Source organism: Gadus chalcogrammus, chromosome 15 (assembly GCF_026213295.1).
Source record: "Gadus chalcogrammus isolate NIFS_2021 chromosome 15, NIFS_Gcha_1.0, whole genome shotgun sequence".
NCBI lineage: Eukaryota > Metazoa > Chordata > Actinopteri > Gadiformes > Gadidae > Gadus > Gadus chalcogrammus.
This window is the reverse complement of record NC_079426.1, coordinates 6,498,413-6,523,412: the sequence shown is the minus strand read 5'-3', so window position 1 is coordinate 6,523,412 and position 25,000 is coordinate 6,498,413. Positions and strand designations below refer to the sequence as shown.

At 48.7% G+C, this 25,000-nt stretch overlaps 1 protein-coding gene across 1 annotated transcript in view; it reads left to right on the top strand.

The window, feature by feature from the left end:
* The window catches only part of LOC130404941 (cadherin-23-like), a 131,503-nt gene that overhangs the window by 40,344 nt on the left and 66,159 nt on the right, over positions 1-25,000 (top strand). Inside the window, exons 5-8 of the mRNA XM_056609890.1 lie at positions 1-38; positions 1,258-1,350; positions 23,389-23,583; positions 23,999-24,127. The exon at positions 1-38 is cut by the window's left edge and continues 10 nt beyond it. Of these exons, the coding sequence (XP_056465865.1) occupies positions 1-38; positions 1,258-1,350; positions 23,389-23,583; positions 23,999-24,127 (455 nt within the window). The remainder of the gene's footprint in view (positions 39-1,257; positions 1,351-23,388; positions 23,584-23,998; positions 24,128-25,000) is intronic.

Sequence of the window (25,000 nt, the reverse complement as noted above, 5' to 3'; positions counted from 1 at the left end):
AGATGCAGGTGGAGTTCTCCGTGAGTGACAGCCAAGGGGTAAGAGTTTCACTTTGATTACCACAATGCCCCCCCCCCCCCAACTCCTCACCCCACTACCCTTCCTGGGGACAGTAGGACTAAAGGACTCAAATGGACCTCAAATGGACCTCACTCATACTCATCCGGACACCTATCTCTCTCCCAGACTTCAACCCTCCGCTACGGCCCTTCACGTCGGTGACTTAACCCTGGCATGTAATGGCCAGCACATGAAGGCCCCGGTGGCTTTTCAAGCCCAGTTCAGCCACAAAGATTTGCGATGAAACTGCTTGCAACTGGCGACCTTGCAAGAGAATCACAAGATAGCGTTCTGAATCTGGAACTCCGACATGGCTGCAGCGAGCCACGGCGTGCAGCCGTATGTGGTTATAGAGACCCAGTGCTTACATTAACGTGAAGCCAGGAGCTGGAAGCCCCTCCGAAAACAAAACCCAAACCTCAGGGACTGTAGTCCAACCGGAGAGATACTCGAGATAACGATAAGGGCTCCCCTCTCGCTAATCTAAATGTGTGCGTCAATCTCTTTAGGCCCCAATGCAACTTATGTATGCAATGGTTAGTAATTAGTATGCATTGTTCTTCCCATGCTTTAGGGGGTGCTCTACGGAACCTTTTAAGTAATTTCTAACATTGTTCTGGTGCTAGTAAATCCGAGTTAAAATGGATATCTCGAACTGTGTTCTCCACTCTTCGTCACTCCGTTACTTACCATTTATCCTTATATAATATAACAAACATAATGGCAAGGGCTTCAGATGGTCCGCGACCAGCCAGTCCAAACCGCTGCAGTTTTCTCTGCAACCTCCTAAAACTGAAGCTCGGACTGGTCCTCATCTAGGGGGGGGGCAGTGTGCGCACAGAGTGGGGCACTAACGTCGCTATGTAGGGTTTTGCGGTGACTGCGACTTGATGCCTGGACTCTCCTTATGGTTTACCGACTCGCACCCCATCACCCATTTAAAATGTTTTGCCTGTATGAACAGTATGTATGATAACCTGATCATCCCTGGAAGGAGGGATCCCCCACTCTCCGTTACTCCTCAAGACTCTTTCCTTGCTAATTACGGGAGTTCTTTTTTTGCCCTCTGGGGGGCTAGGGTCAGGGGGTGTCATAAATAGATGTCCTGTTAAGCATTTTGAGACCGTACCTATGATTAAGGGCTACACAAATAAAATGGAATTTATTTGAAACTCTCTGCTCCCATCTCCTCCACAGGTGGTCAAAGACACGGTGAACATCCTTATCGGGGACGTCAACGACAACGCGCCAAGCTTCCACGGGCTGCCCTATACCGTGCACATCCCGGAGGTAAGGCCCCCCCCCCCTTGCACTTTTTCAGTTATTCTTGGGGTGGTTTATTTCCCGGTCGTGTCAGCCATTACCGGAGCAGAACGTGAGTTGGGGAAACGTGTCTGCGTCGGTCGAGGCGTGGTGCAGGAGAGGGACTAGACCCCGTCTTCGTGAAGGCTGATCTGAGCAGCATACATAATCAATCGAAATCTAAATCAGTCTTTGGTCGGATTGTAAAACGAATTTGGTTTGGATATTCTTGAATCAAGCCGGACCGCAACAGGCCGGCAAAACTACCGGAACACATTCTGACCAACGTGTCCCAGACCTAATGCCTGGTCACTCAGACTAGCCATGATTCACTATGACCCATATAATGAAACCTAAGCATCACCAATCATACCTAAGTATGAAACCACTTCATCTTTTAGGCTATTCTTCTAGTTGTGAATAGCTCATCTCTTCAGTGTCCAAATCCTCCCTCTGCCTCGGCTCTGCGCGGTGCCTTCCTATGCGTCTCCCCCAGCCCCTTGGCAGAACCCTCCCATTGTGTGGCTCTCCTTCTCTCCTCTTTCTTAAAGAGAATAGGAGCGACTGCACTTGAATTCTGCGAGTCCTGCGGTGCAGACCTCAATCTCACTGCTCTCCCCCCAGCTTCTGTGTCTGCGGTGCCTCTAAAGCCGTCGGCCTCCGCTCTCCCCAAGCCTCGCCCGCCCCCAATCTAATCCTTGATATGAAGTAATTGCCAGTGTGGAGTGGAAGACTTCAAACAGAGGGCTGAAATCTATCACGCACACACACACACACAGATACGAACACACACTTTCAGACACACGTGCACACAAACACACAAACACACAAACACACCCACATGAGAACATACATACACACACGCGCACACACTTTCAGACACGCAAACACACCCAGATGAGAACACACACGGACACACACACTTAGGACACGCACGTTTTGTTGTGTTTATATTGAGCGCACAGCCCTTGTCCGAGTCTTCGCCAAATCTTCAAAGCCACCGGCTTTCTCTGCCGCTGAATCCATATAGTCAAGCAAACAAACAGAGGAATAGAGAGGACTGTTTTGACCAGGCCGTTTAGCCCATTGTTCATAAAGAGGTGCTCTTAGGGCCGGCATAATCACTGCTAGGAGGTGTGGAACCTGGACATAAAGAATTTGCTTTAAGCCAGGCAAAATGATGGCAGCGGGTGAGCAAGAAGGGGTCATTAAAGTGAGCTGTGTTTGGCCCCAGCTCTGGTAAAATATGGTTAGTCCTGCAGCATTTCTCTGAGAATTACAACGCGTCAACTCTACCTGCTGAATGTCTGAATGGGACGAATTGGGGTTTTAATGAAGTGGGCCTGAATACCTTAAGAGCTATTAATGTGTTAATTAACTCAGATCTCCTGCAGTTTAAAACTAGCTGTCATGCAGTTTAGCCTACACTGGTCGCAAAGTAGTTCAGTGGTCTTGGTACTGTATAAGTGCCACACATGCACATACACATTCACACACCCACATTCACACATGCACGGGCACAAGCACACCGAGAATTAAATGGTTGTTTAATAGTCTAGGAATTAGAAGTTGGTTAAGCACAGTATTCTTGTGCCTAACCTTTGATTGCATCAGACGTCTCTTGCTTTCTTCTGAGATCAAGGTGACCCAGTGACTCTCTATACAGAATCTAAGATGCAAGCCAGAGTTGGCGCCATACCTTAAAAAAGATATTCATTGAAGGTTCTATGCCTTGGGGACTTGGTGTGTGGGTGGCGTGTGTGTGTCATGTGTGTGTCATGTATGTGTATGTGTATGTGTCTGTGTGTGTGTGTCATGTTGGTGTGTGTGTTGGTGCATGTGCGTGCATCGGTGCATGTGTGCGTTTGTGTGTGTGTGTGTGTGTATGTGTGTGATTGTGTGTGTGCATGTGTATGCGTGCGTGTGTGTTCTTTCATCCTGTTTCCCTTGAGCCCCAACGTTTTTCAGCCTCTCATGATGGCTCCCTCCCACAACCTCAGAGCCCCCCATTGCTACGGTCTCATTACCAGGGCGACCCCAGGTGACCCCCCCCGCTGGGTAAAGCAAACACCATGTGACATCACTCAACCTGTCGCTCTATGGACGCCTTCCGCTCACCGACCAATCAGGGCCAGCCGTCATCTAAGGCAACACTACTCAAGACAGGCAGGCAGACAGAAAGACAAACAGACAGACAGACAGACAGACAGGCAGACAGACAGACAGACAGACAGACAGACAGACAGACAGACAGACAGACAGACAGGCAGGCAGGCAGGCAGGCAGGCAGGCAGACAGACAGACAGACAGACAGACAGACAGACAGACAGACAGACAGACAGACAGACAGACAGACAGACAGACAGACAGACAGACAGACAGGCAGATAAGTAGGCATACAGGCAGACAGACACATAGGCAGAGAGACGGACAGACAGGCAGACATAGAGACAAGGAAGGCAGACAAGGCAGGTAGATAGGCAGACAGATGGCAACAGACAGACAGACGGACGGACGGACGGACGGACGGACGGACGGACGGACGGACGGACGGACGGACGGACGGACGGACGGACGGACGGACAGACAGACAGGGGTTTTGTGTGGCCCGGCAGTGTAGTGCTGGTGTCAGATGACCTAGAGGGACTGCTTAGTGCGTGGCGGTAACACGTTTTGTGGAAGCATGGCTTTTAATTTGTGGCTCTATAAAGAGTTAGGAGAAGAGCAGGTGGGCCGCTCGCATTCTCTCCGTCTGCGCTAATGAGCTGGACCGCAGATTTACTGCGTGCACATCGTCAGACAGACCCCCAGACTGCAGCAGCGCCAGAGACCGACTGCTCCGTGCCCCATCTCCACCTCTCCCCCCCCCCCATCCCCACCTCCCCGCACTAACGCAACAGATGGGCAGGAACGCAACTCTGTTTGGGGACGGGAAGTCATTCTGCAAAATACAGAGTGAGGGGTGCTTTCTCCACATGTTCCCCCACTCTTCCACAACCTTCCTTGTGGAAAAAAACAACAAACGAGACAACGGAAACTCTTTCAGTGGCCTCGGCTTGATGGGGAGTGAGTGTGTGAACGCTGATTGTGGCAACGCCGCTTTGAGGCGACTTGGCCGGTTTCATTCCAAACAAAGAGAAACAAATGACAGCAACCTGCCTCTCTCGCCCTCCCTCGCCAACTCTGGTACCCTCTCTCCCCACATCAGAGGACCCTCTCCCCGTCTGTGATGCCTAAACACGCCAACGCTAATGGCCAGCCAGCCACTTACCGTCGCACTGTTTGCCGATGATGTCCTGCTGTTTTCCTAGATTTCCATCTGACCGTATCTCTTCTCATTGGCTCGTTGCTCTTTCACTACGGTTGAAGCACACACAAACGCACACACAAGCGCACACAAATTCTTCCGAAGCAAACACACATTGTAGGGCACACAGGTACACAAAAACAAGGCACACAACACACACACACACACACACACAGACACAGACACACACACAACGCCTCTAGGGTTCAATGGCACAGCTTTTTGAGATGTCTGTCCAATTGTGGTTTGGACCCCCCCCCCCCCCCAAAGTACTTATTCACCACACCGCAGTGGGATCCAACTATCGATAACACCGTAGTGAGGACCGGCAGACGGTACGGCTGACTCGGGATCAGGGAGCATGCATATAGTCCAGCCTTGACGCATTGAGTATATTGGCAAAGGGGCAGACAGAGAGTGATAGATAGCCTCAGTTTGAGCTTATCTGTTTACTGTCCCCCGTTCTGTCAAGCAGGCAAGCAAATCCCTCCTCAGCCTCTATTTTTCTGCTGGCCATATCTCAATGCCCACTCCAAGCTAAGCCCTTATGAACTACAGCCCGCAATACCAAGCGCACCCTGATGTATGGCCCAAGATAATTATTCAAGGGCTAGCACAATAAAAACGATGTGAGATTCATCGGGTTATTCGCTCTCCTTTGTCTCCCTGACACAAAATGGAGTACGTATCACAACGTGTATTGGATGAGAGCAGAGAATCACTTCACCCCTTTTTCCAGCCAGTCCAAGCACACCTTTTACCTCGTTGTTCGACCGCATCCATTAATGAAACGGCTTGGCTAACAAGCAGTATTTTCACACGTGCATGAATACAAATATGATGCATGCAAGGCAAACACTAAAAATGGCCATAAAGCTGTGATAATGTCATCGTTCCGAGCCCTGCGACACTGCCCAGCCGTTAATGAGGGCTCTGGGAGAGAAAAAAGTCACACGTGAAAGTCGATGTCCACTCCAGGTAGGAGACTGATGAATCTCTCTCGATACCCCTTTTCCTCCTCCTCACCCGTGTTCACTTTGGGGGAAAAATGCATTCATTATGGCTCTCCCCATGCCCCCATCGCAATCCCTCACAGTCCCTCGCAGCCAGACCTCTGGGATTAGGGCAGCCAAAGGAAATGCATTTTTGCAGCACTGGAGAGAGAGGAACAATCTTTTTGGACCTTCATGCTGCTCCTATATGTATGACTAATGTGTTTGAGGTTTGCAAGGGCTCCCCTGGGAGACATGAAAGAATAAAACAAGGCTATTGTATCGAAAGAAAAACGGCATGTTGGAAATTAGTGTCGTGCGATAATGAGAGGTGCCCAGCAATGGACGTTTTTATTGCTCTTTATTATTTGTGAAACACAGAAGACAATTCACACAAGTGTACCCTGATCTGCAAATATTTGGTACTTAAAAAAATTATATCCCCACGGATATTTCATGATCCACGAATACACGTTTTTAACTTGTGTCTTGTAAAATAGCTTTACACAATTTGCGTCACATACACACCCACAACCACGCAATCACACATACACACACACACACACACACACACTTGCACACACATGTGCACACACGCATACATACACATGTGCGCACTAACAGAAACATGTGAGAGCTAACAAACACTCACACACACACATGTGCACACACGCAAATACACACATGCATACACGTGTGCACACTAACACAAAACATGTGCAAGCTAACGCACACACACACACACACACACACACACACACACACACACACACACACACACACACACACACACACACACACACGCACACATACGCACTCTGCCATGGCTAGGACTTGGATTAGCCCACGATGATATTTGGTATCATCTCCCCTGGTCTCTCCAGAAGTGTAATTGAATGGAGAGGATGCTTGGCTGAGTAGCGGCTGGCTGACAGGCCCCATCCTCAGGGATAGTCCTGACACTAAGAACCTCAACCAGGTTCAGAGGGACAGCTTGTGGAGGAGAAGTAAAAGAGCAGAATATGAGAAAGATAGCAGAATAAACCTGGAGTGGGCATACAAGTGCACATGGCTCCTGAATTTTGTTGAGGATTGTATGTAACATTCCCGTACAGGTTCACTAATGGTCTAGCAGGATCTGACAGGTTGTCACTACTGGCTGGGACATGTTAATTAAATGTATGTTGCAATGTTTCCTTTCTACAAACATTTGCTGTAATTAGAAGGATATTCTTTTGGTTTCCTGGGTTCTTGTGTTTCCCCGACGTTAATACGCGCTGTCGTGTTATCTTCTTTTCTTTCAGCGCGGTTCAGACCTTGAAAGTTTATCGACCGCCCTCACTTACTCAATCTGCCTGCTGTTCTATTCATCCGTTTCATTGTCCGAGCTCAGACCCAAGTTGATAAACGTCCAGGTCATAGGTCATATGGCCATTAATCATTGAATTTGGTTTATTCTGTGCTTTCTTGTGCCTGTAAACTCTTGGGGTTAAAGCCTTTCGCCAATGGTCGCTATTGCTTTAGCGTCTATTATCTCCAGTTGCATCATACATTTACATCTATATTAAGGGCATTTAGCAGACGCTTTTATCCAAAGCGACTTACAATAAGTACATTTGTCAGAGTAAATATAAACAATATATCGCTGTCGGTACAGTAAGGATGAGAACCAAGTGCCAAGCACTAACAGTTGTTAGGTTAACCCATTCCCTGTGTACAACAAAGATACCTAGGATAAGATGCTGCACAATGCAAGTACTATATATATGCACGTAGCCTACATATTTTATTTGTTAAATTCTAAAGCATTGATCATTTTTATTGATTTTTCGTTGGTTCCAAGGTTGCTTCTACGAAGTCTCGAGCATTTGAGTTTGAGTGTTTATCTGTTTGTCCATTCGTGGCACGCATGACGGGGAGACAACACAGCCCAGAGCCTAAGTCTCGAAATCCCTAAAGATCTCTCACACGGATGTCTAAATGAGATGATGAGACTATTGTAACCGCATGCAGATTGCCTTTAAATCAATTCAAAGACTTAAACATTATTTCAAAATGAAATAGTTCCATTAATGTGGGTCAAGACCAATTTATGTTTTGATGGACGTAGGATGCACAATTTCTGTCCATTTTGCTCCATCTGCCCATGTGATTATCTGACAGCATTGATTAGAGCATGCCACATCATTTCATTACCCTGGACTATTCACGTACCACACTGCGTGGGAGGGACCGAGTGTGTGTGTGTGTGTGTGTGTGTGTGTGTGTGTGTGTGTGTGTGTGTGTGTGTGTGTGTGTGTGTGTGTGTGTGTGTGTGTGTGTGTGTGTGTGTGTGTGTGTGTGTGTGTGTACAAGTGTGTGTATGAATGTGTGTGAGGGAGTGTGTGTATGTCCATGCATGCTCAATGTGAGAGGGTATCATTTATACCCAGATGCACCCGGATGTACGCACAGTTTGAAATCCCAGTGTCCACCTCTGAGTCAGGAGTGAGAGTCTAAGAGCAACACAGCAGGGGAGAGGGATTCGGACAAACATTCTCCCCAGACCAGTCCAGAGAAGGCATGATGGGGGGGGGGGGGGGGCGGGACATAACAAGGCATGGACATCAGGTCTGCTGCTGCTGCTGCTGCTGCTGCTGCTGCTGCCTGCGCACACCAGAGAAAATCGCCTCCTCTTTCTCTCTTTATCTCTCAGGTTTTTTGGTCGTTTACTTTGTCCCGCTGAGCATGAAGAGCACCTTGATTCGCCCGTTCTGCAGACATGGGTGGAGATCCGTCTGTCAAGGCGGGCAGGTCTTAACCACGAGTGCCCATCTCAGGGTGCATTCACCAGAGAGAAAAGGGAGAGAGGGGAGGGGGGGAGGAGAGCGGGGGGCGGGGGAGGGGGGGGGGCGGCGGCCGAGCGAAAGACGGAGTGAGCGATTGTAGTGTGAGAAAGATGGCTTTCAGTCCTAAAAGCCATTAAAGTTTGATTCAACCACTCCTCACTGTTTGAATAAATCAACCTGTCGTTGACTTTCTTTCAACCCTGCAACCTCCTCCCCCCATCCACCAAAACCCCCAAACTGCAGAAGTCTCAACCTGCTTCACAGAGTTCTACATACTTCTGACACTGATTTCTTTACATGCGTGTGTGTGTGTGTGTGTGTGTGTGTGTGTGTGTGTGTGTGTGTGTGTGTGTGTGTGTGTGTGTGTGTGTGTGTGTGTGTGTGTGTGTGTGTGTGTGTGTGTGTCGGTATTTTGTGTGGGTGTGTGTTTGTGTGGGTGTTTGTATTTGTGCATTTCTTTCTATATGTGTGTGTGTGTGTGTGTACTGTATATGCCTGTTTGTGTGTGTCTGTGTTAATGTGTGAATGTGTCTGTGTGTGTCTGTATGTGTGTATGAACATGTAGTTGGGCGTATGCCTACTTGTGTGTGTCTGTGTCTGTCTGTTTATATGTGCATGCCTTTTTGCGTGCGCTCCTGTATGCATGCAGCATTTTAAAGCATTCATGACGGAACCATGGTTCGAGCAACGCTAAGCCCTAGGACTTGGCATGCATTCGGGGGGACGAATCTTCTCAGGCACCAGAAAAAGCTCAACAAACCTGGCCCATTGGCATTATAAAAATGGAAAGGCACACACCCTGCCTCCTCTCCAACACACTCCGCTCGCTCAAATCGTTTTGGGCCGTCTGCTCCCCAAAGAGATTGCGGCCAGAGCAGAAGAAACGACGCGTGGTGAAGGAGCACAGAGGAGAGGAGAAGAGGGAGGATAAGAGACGACTTCGCAGTGTCGTTGTGTCTGTGTTCCCGCTTTAATTAATTCCTCGTAAACACCGGCTCAGGGGCGGAGACGGTCCCAGTCCGCCCAGCGCGGCCCAGTGCCGGAGATAATTAACATTATGATCATTGTTAGAAACCCGTTTACTGTTCTGCCATTTACGCCGTGATCCCAGAGGGTTGAGCGGCTATGAGGCGCCCCCCAGCCCAACAACCGCCGCCGCCGCGCCACCGCCACACCACCGCTGCGCCGCCGCCGCCGCCGCCCCTCGTCACAACGCTCGGCTGCTAATTACAGCTGGGAGCAGATGTTTTAGCTTCAACGTACGGCTCGGCCGTGTGAGCGGAGGTGTTGTTGCTGCGCTGTCTTTCGGGTCTGACGTGCGCTCAGCGAGAGCGTGCCTCTTCCCTTCACACCTTCCGCCGTGAGCAGGCCCGACGGATCGGCTCCGAACTTTTTGTTTGCTTGTTCGTTTGTTTGGTTGGTTGGTTGGTTGGTTGGTTATTGTGAGCGGATGCATTGGCCGCACAGGGTGTTATGTAATGGATGGCAGTGGATGAGTGCATGGTTGTTTCCCATGCCTTTACTCCCATGCCGAGTAAATCAGAGTTAATTGGAAAGCAACGTCTCGACCTGCGTTCTTCTGTCACTCCATTGCTAGAAGTTATCCTTATATTTTAATCAGAACATGATACAGGGGTTGGTGGTTTGCTGTTGTTGTTTGTTTGAGGGGGATCCTTGTTTCAGAGGAGGGAAGCAGAATTTTTTGCATTATTTTTGTATTTCAACCGTCCTTCACAGGGGTAAATCTAAAGTACTTTTTAGTCAAAATTCCTTAACCAAATACAACCAATACGAACTGTTGTGATATATGTTTCTCGTGACATTGACATGCCGTCAACATATTATCAATCCCGATTATCTGACTGTCACTGACGGTGCCGCTGATGCAATGTTGGCTCATCTCGGGCCCCAGTGGCCAATGACTCACACTGTAAATGTACTGAAGCCCCCTCCCCACCATCCCTCCACAACAACCTCCCCCCCTCTTCCCTCCCTCTCATCCCTCCCCCTCATCCCCCCCCTCATCCCTCCCCCTCTTCCCTACCCCTCATCCCTCCCTCTCACCCCCCCCCCCCCCCCCCCTCATCCCTCCCCCTGCATGTCCCTCGTCTCTCCTGTCCCTCAAACACACGGCCGCTTTGATGTATAATTAAGTTGTGCACTGGGCCGTTCCTCTGTCCGTCGTTCCCCTCCTCTGTCTTCGGTCTCCGTGGCTTCCACCCTCCCTCCCTCCCTCCCTCCCTCACCTCGCCCCGCCCTCAACCCTTCCCCCCTCCCTCCCCAGGACACCCCTCTCTCCGGAGCACCATAAAGCAGCTCCAAGCAGCAGAGAGCGGGATGAACCACTCCCGGAGAGCCCAGGGAGGGAGAGACGAATATATCAGAGGTTTCTTTGGCAAGGGGAAGACGGTGTCACTTTGTGAAAGCACGGCCCTGGGAGAAATGACAGCAGACAGCGGCCCGAACACGGACCTCGGGTTAAACCGCTTGTCAGGGAGAAACAAACCAATCCATAAACAAATGTTGAAGCGGGCCGACTTGGCAGGGAGGGACGGAGAGAGAAAGATCCTTACTGCGGGGTTTCATCTGATGTGACATAATGTTACTCTTCCGCGGGGGCAGATGAGAGAGCAGGGTTGTGTAGTAAAAGGTGAACTTGGGTGTATGGGTTCATAAAGTGTGCTGACAAGAAAGCCCCTACAGACTCTATTAAACATTTTTACTAGCGATAATTTGTGACTATTCCAGACGCTTACACCTTCGTCTTCTTTGTGTGCTTATCCGCTTTTGGTCACTGTTCCCTGCTGGTAGCCCTAGCAGTGATTCCCCATTCTCACCTAGTGTAGGATAGTATTATAAGACAGCTTGACACGGTGAAACATTTGCTAAATATGTTACAACTCAAGCACCGTATAATAGAGTTGATTAGATTGAACGCCAGAATGGAATTGAATGGAAATAGATCAAAGCAAAACAGTGAACACTCGGCGATGCAGCGGAAAAAATTCAATGAATCAATAATTGGCGTTCAATAAGCACCGATCCAACGCAACGGTTCTTATTGATCAGGGTTTACAGCTGGCTGGGACATTTCCAGGGTTTAGCTGTTTTAGCGTGTTGCGATGAGTGCGACTGGATGCCTGGATTCTCTCTTACGGCGAAACGGCAAGCACCCCATCACCAATTTAAAATGTTTTGCCTGTATGTATGTTTGTATGTATGTATGGATGGATGGATGGATGGATGGATGGATGGATAGATGCCAATTATGGCATCCATTGCACTCCTGACGTCTTCGTTTTTTGCTTGCCCTCTGGGGGGCTAGGGCCTGTTAGACCCTTTGAGACTGTACCTGTGAGTAAGGGCTATACAAATAACATTGAATTGAATTGACTTCCACTTGTTGTGCACAATGCAGACCAGTCCTTGACCGTGGGTAAGAAGAGACGGCGGAGGCTGCTCTCCCCTGCTCTCTGACATGACAGCTCATGCCTGGAGGCTGCTGATGGCAGCAGGGGTGGGTGGGGTGGGGGTGGGAGGGGGGTGGTGAGGGGTGACGTGGGGGCACCGTCAGGTACAGGCAGCCTCTGCACCGCCAGCAGTGACTCTGGGGCCATCGAGGTCGAGGGGGGGGGGCAGCAGGGGCTACAGAGGCAGCAAACATGGCGAGAGAGAGAGAGACAGAGAGAGAGAGAGAGAGAGAGAGAGAGAGAGAGAGAGAGAGAGAGAGAGAGAGAGAGAGAGAGAGAGAGAGAGAGAGAGAGAGAGAGAGAGAGAGAGAGAGAGAGAGAGAGAGAGAGAGAGAGGGGGTTAGAGCGAGCGGTAGAGAGACGGAGAGAGGGAGGGAGGGAGGCAGGGAGAGAGAGAGAAAGAGAGAGCCTAAGCGAGAGAGAGGGGATGACAACGAGCGGCAGAGAGACGGAGGGAGTGAGGGAGAGAGGCAGTGATCCAGGGGGAGAGAGGGCAGTGATCAGGGTGATCTCTCTCCTTGTTGCCAGGCTGACCTTAACGACACGGTGGCGGCAGCAGGGCGTCTGCGTGGGGTGGGGGTGAGGGGCGAGGGGTGCGAGGGCGCGTCCGTTCAGCAGCTGCTCATTGTCAGCGCTCAGATACGGCCGCCGGCCTCACACACCGTGGAGAAAGGTCACCCAGTCTCCGCAGGACAGCCACGTCTCGCCGCAACGGAAAGTTCCAGCACAAGCAGAAATTCCACTTGCTTAACGAAGCGAGGCCTAATTGTTTAGGCTTTTGTGGCCAGAGTGGTTTTACCAAAGGCCTTACGACAGCAGTTTAGAAGTAGAAGCACTCTGAGACACTTTATACTTTTCGTCAAGTTTACGCTGTGTTGACGATCCTGGTGTGATTGTCTCAGAAGTTGTTTATATCAACCTGTTACAGGGCGGCATGTGGCTCAGGAGGTAGGGCAGGTTGGCTGGTTACCGGAGGGTTGCGAGTTCGATCCCCGGCTCCTCCTAACATGTCGAGCTGACCCTGAGCAAGACACCTCACCCTGACTGCTCCCGACGAGCTGGCTGTCGCCTTGCGTGGTTGACACCGCCCTCGGTGTGTGAACGTTTGCATGAATGGGTGAATGCAATATTGTAAAGCACTTTGAGTTGCCACTGGTTAGAAAAGCGCAACACACCAATTGACCATTTACTGGGAAATATCAGAGACTTTTGCGACAGAAGAAGAGACCTTAACTTGTTTGGATATTGACCGTAATGTGTAGTTTTCACTGAAACCCGCTAATTTGAAGCAAATCAAAGTACACAAAGCAGGAGTCTGGGTTAAATTTCATATTTTGGTAATTTTTATCAAATATTGTTCAAATTGTTGTAGACAAATTCTCCCTGGTAATAATTTTACACCAACAAACAGAACAATAAACATGGCTTGCTTATGTTCATAAATTTGTCTAATTTCAGGCACACACACACACACACACACACAACACACGCACACTGCGCTACACATCTACACATGGCACGTGAACACTCAAACTGGTCCCTGATGGCCCCCTGTGTCTATAAAGCAGTGCCGTGTTGAACCAACACACGTATGAAGTTTATGGAGAGTGAATATAAAATATGACTAAATGAATAAATATCGCCAGAGCGACTTGGCCCCTAGGCAATGGCCGTTTATATGATAATGAGCTCCCTGCTCATTTGCATTTATTGATATGAAAAAAGAAAAACAAGGACCTCTTAGCAAATAGGGAAGATGGAGAGAGAGAGTATATTCAACGGGTGTCTGTATTTTATACCAGGAAAGAGGGAAGACTTTGCACAAGCTATTATTTTGTAATTACTGTCAGTCGTCAGGTAGTTGATTACCTTTGGCCCTCACCCCCAGCGGTTCACACACAGCTTGTCACGGCGTCGCCTCGCTCTGCATTATCCACCACTCTGTCAGGACGTTGCTGTGTGTGTGTGTATGTGTGTGTGTGTGTGTGTGTGTGTTTGTGTCTGTGTGTTTGCGTACACCTGTGTATTTGTGTGTTTGTGTGTGTATTTGTGTCTCAGTTTGTGTGTGTGTGTGTGTGTGTGTGTGTGTGTGTGTGTGTGTGTGTGTGTGTGTGTGTGTGTGTGTGTGTGTGTGTGTGTGTGTGTGTGTGTGCAGCAGTTTGTGTGTGCGTGTGTGTGTGTGCGTTTGTGTGATTATGTGGGTATTTATGCATCAGTTTGCGAGTGTGTGCATACGTGCATGTGTGTGTGTGTGTGTGTGTTTGTGTGTGTGCATTACCTACATCTTGATTTAAAGGTCCAGATCTGTTTCTGTTATAAGGCAGGGGGGTCAGGGCCGCAGCGCCGTACGAATGAATGACTGACTGAAAGTCACGTCATGTTCCCTGCACCTCAACCCGTTCTGCTCTGGGGGCTGTCGGGGGCCCTGGCTCCCAGTAAGCGTACCTCTGGCCCGTTTGGGTTCCCAACAGGGGCTGTGAACACAGACGGGAACTTGGTCCACTTTGGTCTGGAAGAATTATAAACGCATGCATTTGTCACTACTTAAGATCAAGAGTCAAGAGTTGTGTACCAAACAAAGTGTAGCGCACCCCGGCCTTGGTCCAGTCCCCATCGGACATGGCTGTCTGCTCCCATGCCTCTCATTTCTCTCTTTCTCTCTCTCCCCTCTCTCACATCTCTCTCTCTCTCTCTCTCTCTCTCTCTCTCTCTCTCTCTCTCTCTCTCTCTCTCTCTCTCTCTCTCTCTCTCTCTCTCTCTCTCTCTCTCTCTCTCTCTCTCTCTCTCTCTCTCTCTCTTTCTCTCTCGTCTCCTCTTCCCTCCTCTCCTCCTCTCTCTCCCAGCGGCGTGCTTGACTTGATTACCTCTTAAACCTAAATAAACAGCCCTGGTCTTCACAAGGCAACCTGCTATGAACATTGACAGGCAGGCGGCAACACAGACTGATGTAGAGATAGAGATGCTATTTGTTCCCTCTCTCCTCCTCCTGCTCCTCCTCTTCTCTGCAGATAAACCCCAACACACACGCAGACTCCTAAACAGGCACAAACACACCTGCGTACATTCATGTCGACATGAAACGATTACTATACATGAATGTTGTATGAACGTCAGCACGGCAATTAAAAACATTGAATAATCCGACCTGAGGCAGAGTGACGCAGTGCATCATGACACTAACGTGCACGCAAACTCACATACTTAAATACATACACATACTCACGTGTACACATATGTAGGCTTTCTTGTCATTCGGAAAGCATCTCACACTTAGCAAAGAGAGATTTAGCGCAGCTGAGTGTTTCTGTAGCAGAAAGCCCATCTGTCACTCTAAGATACAGTACAAAATGGTGTCTTTTTTGCCGACTTTTAAACAGATGCTCGGATTGTCTGCTCTTTGTTCTCTGTGGTATTATTCTTCCATGACAGTTTAGCATTTGTAGTATTTGTGTTAACATTATTTTGTTGGAATAATACATGTTCACTCACACACACCAACAGTAATACATACTCACACAATTTTCAGATTTAGTTTATGCAGCGTACTAAAATGACAAGCACTGTAACCAGTGCATTCTCTCTATCTCTATCGCTCTCTCTCTCTATTCTCTCTCTCTCTCTCTCTCTCTCTCTCTCTCTCTCTCTCTCTCTCTCTCTCTCTCTCTCTCTCTCTCTCTCTCTCTCTCTCTCTCTACTCTCTCTCTTTCTCTCTACCCCCTTTGAATTTCCCCTGGGCTCAATAAACTATCAATCTATATTTATTCTCTCTCTTTCTCTCTCTCTCTCTCTCTCAGGTTAAATGCACGATCAGAATGACTATTTTGCATCACTCATACTTGTAAATTATTAGGGGTCCGAGCAGCGAAGCATACTGCAGCCTATACCGTAAGTCGAAAACTCTTCACATTTTCAGGTATAGTTACCAATAACCCCCACTACCCATCAACCCAAAAATGTGGTACTGCACCCAAAGGTGGCGCTATTTAGAAAGTCATGAATTAGGCTTATTTCTCCTCACCAGATTGATCTGGACTCAAAATTCTTCCAGAATATTAATCTCTAGAATCAGATGCATCTTTTACACCCTGGTCTTCTGCTCTAAAACATTTTATAGTAAAGCCAAACGTCCACAGTCTCAACCCATTTTGCCTATATAACCATTTTGTTATTTTATAACTACCATACGGCTATCATTAGGTGGATACCATTAACAGTGCTCATTTCAGATCTGTAATCTTTTAAGAAAGCCCTTAATTCTCTTGTGAAATGTGTGCTTGGAGTTCTCTTGATGTTGTGTGCTTATCAATCGACATTTTGACAATGTGAATGAGGCTTCATGCAGTTCAGGAATGTCAGTGGCTCAACGGGATAATGCCGTGTACTGGTCAACCTTAGGTTGAGAGTTTGTATCCCGAATAGAGCATTATGAACAAGCTGAACATGGCATTCTGTCATTGCCACTAATTTAAGAAACACAACATTGAGCAGCACCTGAAATTCATCAGGCAATCAACATTCCGGCTCATTAGTTTCCAAGAATCAGACTGGCAAGACACAGTATGGCATTTAGGGGAACTTCTTTATTAACCATTTTTCCTTCATAATTAACTCTGTCATATTTATATTTCTTCCGTTAGTGTTCTTGTCTACAAATGTTTAATTTCCCCAGAATTTCAAAGATCTGTTTTGAAGACAGCCCTTAATTCACTTGAGAATTAAGGAGTTTTCTGGATGTTGTGTGCTTATCAATAGACATTTTGACCATGTGAATGAGGCTGCAGTTCAGGTTTATAAGTGGAACATCATTCCTTAAATATGACAATTATTTGTTAGATTTATATATCTTCCATTAGTTTGTTCTTGACTTTTAATTTTGCTCGGACCCTGCTAATCACCGCTTGCAGTTATATTTGTTATGATTATTTGTGTTTTATTTCTTAGGCCTAGGGCCCTCCATGAAACATTTGGGGCTGTAGCCTTGGCCTGTACGCCTAATTGCCTGCTACACAGTGTTCAGTGTTCAGTGTTCGGACAGGGTTCACAACACACAATCCAATACAATATTCATACTTTTGGGGTCATTACTAAAAGATAACTTGTACACGCTGTCCCTCCCAGCTTGCCCCGGGGGATAATGGGTTCAGCCCAACTTTGCTGAAGTCCTTCAAGAATTAATAAGACCTACTAGCACACCGCATCTTGGCTTATTTTCCAGATGAAATCCCACAAGGTCTTCCTCTCAGCATGAAGACTGCAGAGGGTCACTCTTTGTGTTGGGATATTTTGCAGCACATGACCGTCGGGTCTCTATCTAAAACGAACGTGGAGCGAGGGTGAGGTCTCTTGTGGGGGTGCGGTCGAGTCACCTCTCAGACTCAAAGGTCAAGAGCCCCCCCCCCCCCCCCCCTCCTCCCCCCCGCTGTGCTGCGCTGAACACTGAATGCAAACGTTAAGCGGACACCCGCTGAACCATCCAATCATCGATCGCCCCGACCCGACCAAGAGTAATCCACTTCTTTAAAACGATACAATGGGGCGGAAACCTCCTCTCACATCATTAAGCGTCTGCTTCTCTCCTTCCTCCTCCTTCCTCCTCCTCCTCTGTCAGGAGCACCATGCCGGAACGCCGCCGAGGGGGGAACGAGGGGAACGGGAAAGAAAAAAACGACAATATGAGAAAATGAAATAGAAAAAAGCGGGGCCGATAATTGAAAATTGAATCCGTTGCAATTTAGCGGCAGCACCAATGCCCTGCCTGTGCCCTTCCCCGCGTCTGTTCCGTTCAGTTACACCCCCCCCCCGCCCCCCTGTGATTTATCTTCTGCACCTGATTGGTCACCTCTATCCAGGCGGGTTCCGAGGTACGAGGTAGAAAGACTGAAGGAGCCTCTACAACACGGCTCTGGGTCTGTGGATACTGATGTCAATTATTGTAGTCTATTCTTTCCTCTGATGACATCATTCAATCATAGTGGATACATAGTGGACCACCACATATAAGGTTTTATGGGTTTGTAGATAAGTCAGACACTACAAACATGACCTCTTTGCCATTTCCACCCAAGCCAGGACAGAGGTTTACCTGGTTAAATGAAAAACCTGTAGGCGTGGCTTATTTACCACTCCGCCCTCCGAAACTGAATTCTTGCCTGTGTTCGGGAGATGCTTCATGAACCACCTCCAGAACACAAGCCTGTCTACCTTGTGTCTCTGACTAAGGCACGTGTTGAACATTCAGCACTCTCCGAGTCGTACCTCGCCCGAAACCACGATACCACAAAGGATCTAATTAGTTTTTCATCAAAAGGCACCACCACAAACATGTGTTAGTTATTTTTTTATTATAATGTTACATTTTTACATTGAGGTCAGAAAATGTGTTCAGGTGTTCAGCCATATTTTTGCTTCCGTGTCCCGAGATAAATCTTCTCAGTCTAATTCCCCACCATTTACTGTTGCCCCACCGATGAAGGACGTTCAGTCTTTATTCAAAACACATTGAATTATTGATAAGCTAATTTGGGGGGGGGGGGGTGGTGAATAATGTACTTTTTGTGTGCGTCACCTCCCTGATTAATTGAAGGTTTTCGACGGTTCACAGGGTTCAGCTTTACTTTCAAAGTCACATCGTTTCTATTAATCTTTTACGGAACCAGAAACATCCACCATTTTTTGCTTGTACTTATTCTGCCTCACGGGAAAGTGCTGATTTCTATTGTTAAAGCCCACCATGTGACTTTAATCAACCGTTTTCGTCTTCAGCAAAAAAAAAAACATGAACCCTTGCATGTTAATCTTGACAAAAACGTCACTGCTGTTCCTTCTCCATCCACCTCCACCATGCCCATCCACAGCCATTCCCTCCCCATTGTTTTCTCTAAGTACTTAACACCTCCACCATCTCCCCCCCCCCCCCCCCCCCCCCGCCCAGGCCAAAGAACAATGCCAAGGGGGCGGGTGGTGGAGGGTGGAGGACAGGGGTTGGAATGTGGGTAGGCGGTAATGGAAGGGCGGAGATGGTGAGGTGTTGAAAGGGTGCGAGCAGCCAGGCCAATCACAGGCCCCGCTGGGACAGACGGAGGCAGGCTGGGGGCAGATGTGAGCCGACCTGGAAGCCGAGGGGAGGGGAGACGCATGTAGAAAGGCGGAGGTGTAATCACAGCGCTATTGTGGCGAACAGTTGGACCTCGGCAGTGGCAGCCACCAGGCCCTACGCAAATTACCCCCTTTAAACATCTCCCGCTCAACGCTGGGGGAAGGTTACGCTGGTACATCGGCGGCCCTGGCGTCGCGAGGTGCGGCGGGAAGAACCTGACTACAGAATGTCAGGAGGAGAGGAAATTGCGGGGCGATTGGGCTCCGATGGCGGCGTCCATGCAGAGTGCCGACCGTGTTCCAGTGTGAATGGGGAGAGTTGCAGCTAGCTCAGGGGAGGGTGTGACACTAGGTGGTACAACCTGAGACAATAAAATTCATTCTACCAAACTCGTACCGAACCGTGATGTCTAAACCGAGGTATGAACCGAACCGTGACTTCAGTGTACCGTTACACCCGTTATATAAATTATAAATTAAATAATTATTAGAAATTATTAACATATATTTTTGGAAAAAAGGTGTACTGCTACTCTGTGTCAGGGACACCCCGACACCCAGCTAGGAGGAGCTGGAGATCGAACTAGCAACCTTCCGGTAACAAGTCCTCCACCTCCTTAGCTAAGCCAATTTATAGATATAGATATTTCATGTAATTTGCATAACCTTCTTCACTTCTGCACCTGAGAATAACCTGACCTTTCACACTAATGTCACTATCGGTGCTTCGTAGATGTGAGTATTAACACATCTACATCAGGTAGAGCAGCCCAAAGGCCCTGCCACCATCAACCCTCCAGCATGCAGCGGATAGGAATACAGAAGCAGAGTAGAGTAGAATCGATAGACCGCTCTTCCAGCGACTCGGCCTTTGCTGAGGTACCCCCAGCTGGGGTCTGAGAGGAGCAGAACCCAAACAGTCAGTTGGTTCTCCATCACTTCAGCAGTCGCTGGGTTTCCCTGAGATCTGGGACTCCTGCTCCTAATTAGAGAATTAAAGATAGCTCACGGCTGTTAGACACAGCAGGGACACCAAGTCCGCTCATATATTGTTTCTCGCTCTCCCTCTCTGCTCTCTCTCTGTCTTATCTGTCTCTCTCTCGCGTGCGCACGCGCACGCATTCGCGCTCGCTCTCGTTCTCGCTCTCTCTCTCTCTCGTTCTCGCTCTCTCTCTTCTCTCTCCCTTTTCTCTCTCTCCCTCTTCTTACTCTTCTCTCTCTTTCTGCTCTCTCTGCTCTCTCTCTCTCTCTCTCTCTCTCTCTCTCGCTCTCTTTCTGCTCTAGCTCTCTCGCTCTCTGTCTCTCTCTCTCGCTATCGCTCTGTCTCTCTCTGGCGCTCTCTCTCTCCCTCTGTCTCCCTCTCACTCTCTCTGTCTCTCTCTCTGCTGTCTGTCTCTCTCTGTCTCTCTCTCTTTCTATCTCTCTTTATGCTCTCTCGCTCTCTCTCTCTCTCTCTCTCTCTCTCTCTCTCTCTCTCTCTCTCTCTATCTCTGCTCTCTCTCTCACCCTCTCTCTCTCTGTCTAACTCTATATATTCTCCGCTGTCTATTGATCTCCCCGTAGTCTTCTCCATGTTTTTTTAATCCCTCCTCTTGCCTCCACCATCCCTCCCCTTGGTGTGGGATCCTGGAGTGTGTTTCAGAGTCTCAATGTCTCAACGTTTCCCGGAATCAGGCCATGTTTATGTTCGGTTTGCTGAGGGCTCACCAGGATGGACCGGTAGAGATCGGTATAATAATGGTGTGAGGATATGGATTGGGGTTTGGATTCTGACAGGGTTATCTTCCGATTAACACACGTCTGGGTAGAATGCTGCCTCATGGGAGGACCTCTGCGTACACTGTCATGCTCTGTGTGTGCGTGTGCGTGTGTGTGTGTGTGTGTGTGTGTGTGTGTGTGTGTGTGTGTGTGTGTGTGTGTGTGTGTGTGTGTGTGTGTGTGTGTGTGTGTGTGTGTGTGTGTGTGTGTGTATGGGTATTTGTGTATGGGTATTTGTCTTGCCTGTGGGACAGTGGCATGATGTGCCGTGCTGATCAGACATTGTTTTGCAAGGCAGTGCACAGCCACGATATCATAACGAATGTGCATGCACACCAGGGATGGAGATTAGCACCCGCCACACGCCATTTGCGGGTGGATTTGTATGGGGGCAGGTGACTTGTATCACTTCACCCGCCACTGTGTCGGGTAATACTTTCCAGTCAGGTCCGATCAAATTTGCATTGCCTATTTAATACATTCGTTATACGGTGCTGCACAGTTCCACAACCATTGCTGTCAACATCCGGCCCCCTTCTTCTTCAACGCCACTTTTGCTGAACTGCGACTGTCAACATCCGGGATAATATACCAGTAACAGGGCTCTCAAGTCTCACGCATTCGGCGTGAGACACACGCAATTCAACCCATGCACACGCTCACACGCCACCACACTTCGTATTTCTCACACAGAGAAATGACCAGGATAGCGCCCACCAATTTGGGCCACTATTAAAAAAATATAAAGCGTTTAAAAAGTGGCTGGAAAAAAAGATGAGTGGCTGGTCGATTTTTAAATCTACCTGCCACAGTGGCTCGTGGGCAAAAAAGTTAATTTCCATCTCTGATGCACACACACACACACACACCTTACACACACACACACACACACACAGTCAACACGCACAAACATACACACATGCGAACACACGCGTGCGCACATACACACACACATACATACGCACACATACAAACATACTATCATCACACACACACACACACATACACACACAAACATAGACACACAGGCAGACTGACGCACACATACACACACAAGCACACACACTGTGCGAGTTCCATAAAAGGACTGACAGAGTTGATGTGTTGTGTGCTGTAAAGAACTGTATTGGGGAACAGAGTAGTTTGACCTCAGTTGCTCTTTGCAGTGTTGTCGGGTTTCTTAGGTGACGGTGTTCTCCTATTCACCAACCCCCCCCCCCCTCCCCCCCTCCCCCTCAGCCCCTCCCCCTCAGCCCAGTCGGGACAGGTACAAGAAAGAGACTCTGATGGGTGACATCAAGTCACAGTCTTACACACTGAAATCCTGCACCTGAAACACTTAGACTCACACGTAATGTGGATCATTACATTAAACCGCTACTCATCAGAGTTATTACATTGAATCCTGCATTGTAACTCAAATGTATATAATTCTTTAATGCATTTCCATCTATTCCTGCATAATGCATGTTGTAACTGTTATGATGTGTAGGCTTTTGTTTATTTATTTATTGTAAATTTTCCCTGGAATGAAGAGTGCAGGTGTATGTTATTCTTAGTCTGAGAGATGTTCTTGTGATGTTGTATTAGGGCCAGGTATTGCTTGGTATTTATTTCTCGAATTGATTCAAGTCTGATTCACAAGGACCCAATTCGATCCCTGATTCGATTAGACTTGATTCAATATTGATTCGGTTTGGAGTATTTCAGTTACAATTCCAACCCTGCCTGGATATGAAAGAGGTTCTCTGAGAACTCTCACACACACACACACACACACACACACACACACATACACACACATATCGACACACACACGCACACACTCAAATACACACACACACACACACACACACACACACACACACACATCAACCCGTAACAAAGAGTCTGCCTGCTAATTATACCTCGCACAGAGGGCTAATTAATGAGGGTCAATTAGGTTTCCCAGTATCATGTTGAATCTGCAGCTGGCCGGTTGCTATGTCTGAGTCCATGGGTGTTGGATGCTGATGTGAGTGGAAGGGGAGGAGATGGGGGGGGGGGGGGGGGGCTACGGGGGTGTTCTGAACTAACAGCTCCTCTGGGACTTTTCTTACTCACAGGGCCTGTTGTAATAGGCCTGTCTGCCCGGGTATGTTACGATAGGCCGACTGAACTAAAGGTCAGAACCCAGCCGTAATAAGGACATAATGTTCACCGCTGGTACAGTTCCACCGGCTGGATCGAGGCTGGGGTGTGAAATGAAGAAGATACTGTGTATTATCCTATTCATGGTAGCTCATGATACCTGCTAACCTGTGTGTGTATGTATGTGTGTGTGTGTGTGTGTGTGTGTGTGTGTGTGTGTGTGTGTGTGTGTGTGTGTGTGTGTGTGTGTGTGTGTGTGCGTGTGTCTGTGGTTGCGTTTCTCTGTGTGTGTGTCCGTGTCTGTGTGTGTCTGTGTATGTCTGTGTGCCTCTGTCTCTGTGATTGTCTGTGTTCTTTGTGTTCGTCTGTGTGTGTCTGTTCGTCTGTGTGCACCTGTGTGTCTGTGTGTCTGTGTGTCTGTGCGTCCGCGTGCGCCTGCGTTTCAGAACACGGCTGTGGGGACGTCGGTGTTCATGGTGAACGCCACCGACCCGGACCAGGGCACCGGGGGCAGCGTCCTCTTCTACTTCCAGCCGCCGTCGCCCTTCTTCGCCATCGACGGCGCCCGCGGCATCGTCACGGTCAACCGGACGCTGGACTACGAGACCACCTCAGCCTACCAGCTCACCATCAACGCCACGGTCAGGGGACACACGCCGTTCACTCTCACGCACACCACATTAATTCACTCACCTAGGGGTCGACGCATTGTAGCTCAGGAGGTAGAGCCTCTCAGCGGGTAACCGGAAGGTTGCTAGTTCGATCCCCCGCTCTGAGTGTTGAGTGTCGAGGTGTCCCTGAGCGCGGTATAAATGCAGGTTTACCACTCCCTCACTCACTCACACACATGCACATACACACACATACACACACCCACATCAACATGAAAACACACTTATACACGGACGCACGGACCAGTAAACAAACACGGGGAGATAGACATGGTTTGCGCTAACGTGTGTGTGTGTGTGTGTGTGTGTGTGTGTGTGTGTGTGTGTGTGTGTGTGTGTGTGTGTGTGTGTGTGTGTGTGTGTGTGTGTCTGTGTCCACCATCAGGACCAGGACAGGTGGCGGCCTCTGTCCCGGTTGACCAACCTGGCCATCCTGATCACAGACATCCAGGACATGAACCCGGTCTTCACCAACCTGCCCTACAGCACCAACATAGCGGAGGACAAGCCCCCGGTCGGTACCCCCACACCACCACCTCAATATGCACCCACTGTACCGCCACCTCCACCACATGCACCGACGGAACCTCGCCCTCCTCCTCCATCTCCACCTTCTCCAGTCTCCCTATGGGTCATCATTCCTACTTTGCCCATTCTGTGGTGTCTTATCTTCACTACTACAATTGTTTAGCTGTCCTCTCTCATTTAGGGCATTTAGCAGATGTTTGAGCTAAAGTCACTTAAAATAAGCACATTTGTCAGAAGAAAGAGCAACTATATATCACTGTTGGTACAGTCAGGATGTTCATAGAACCAAGTGCCCAGCACTAACAACCTCTAGGTTAACCCATTCCCTGTATTCCTTGTAACAAAGGGATAAGTTGTACGCAACGCTAAGTAATATTCTTAAGTGCCAGGACGCACAACATATAATAAGTGCGTAAGAGGGGGTTGGGGGTGGGGGGGGGCTAAGGGGGAGGCTATGCAGAGTCCAGGTGAACACTGAACAAGTCTGCAGTCCTGCATCGACAAAGAGCTCGATCGACCACTGCGGTGCCACAACCAAGAAGAGTTGTGACTTTGCTGACTTTGCTGACACACTTCCATCCCGTTCTTTTTCTACTTCATCCTCTCCCTATATTGTTATTTGTACTCTTATTTCTTCGGTCCACCCTCTTTGACCTCCTGTTCTAATTTTCTACTTCCTGTCACTGCCTTCTCGTGAGGCCATTCAGCCTGTGTTATGCGTTATGGCGTGTTTGTGTGGCTGTGGTGTATGGCTGCGTCTGATGGGGGTGTGTGGGGGGGGGGGAGCTCAACCACTCCCCCCCCCCTCCCACCCTCCCCCGTGCTCCGGGCGGCTACCCAGGAGTTAGGAGTTAGAGGG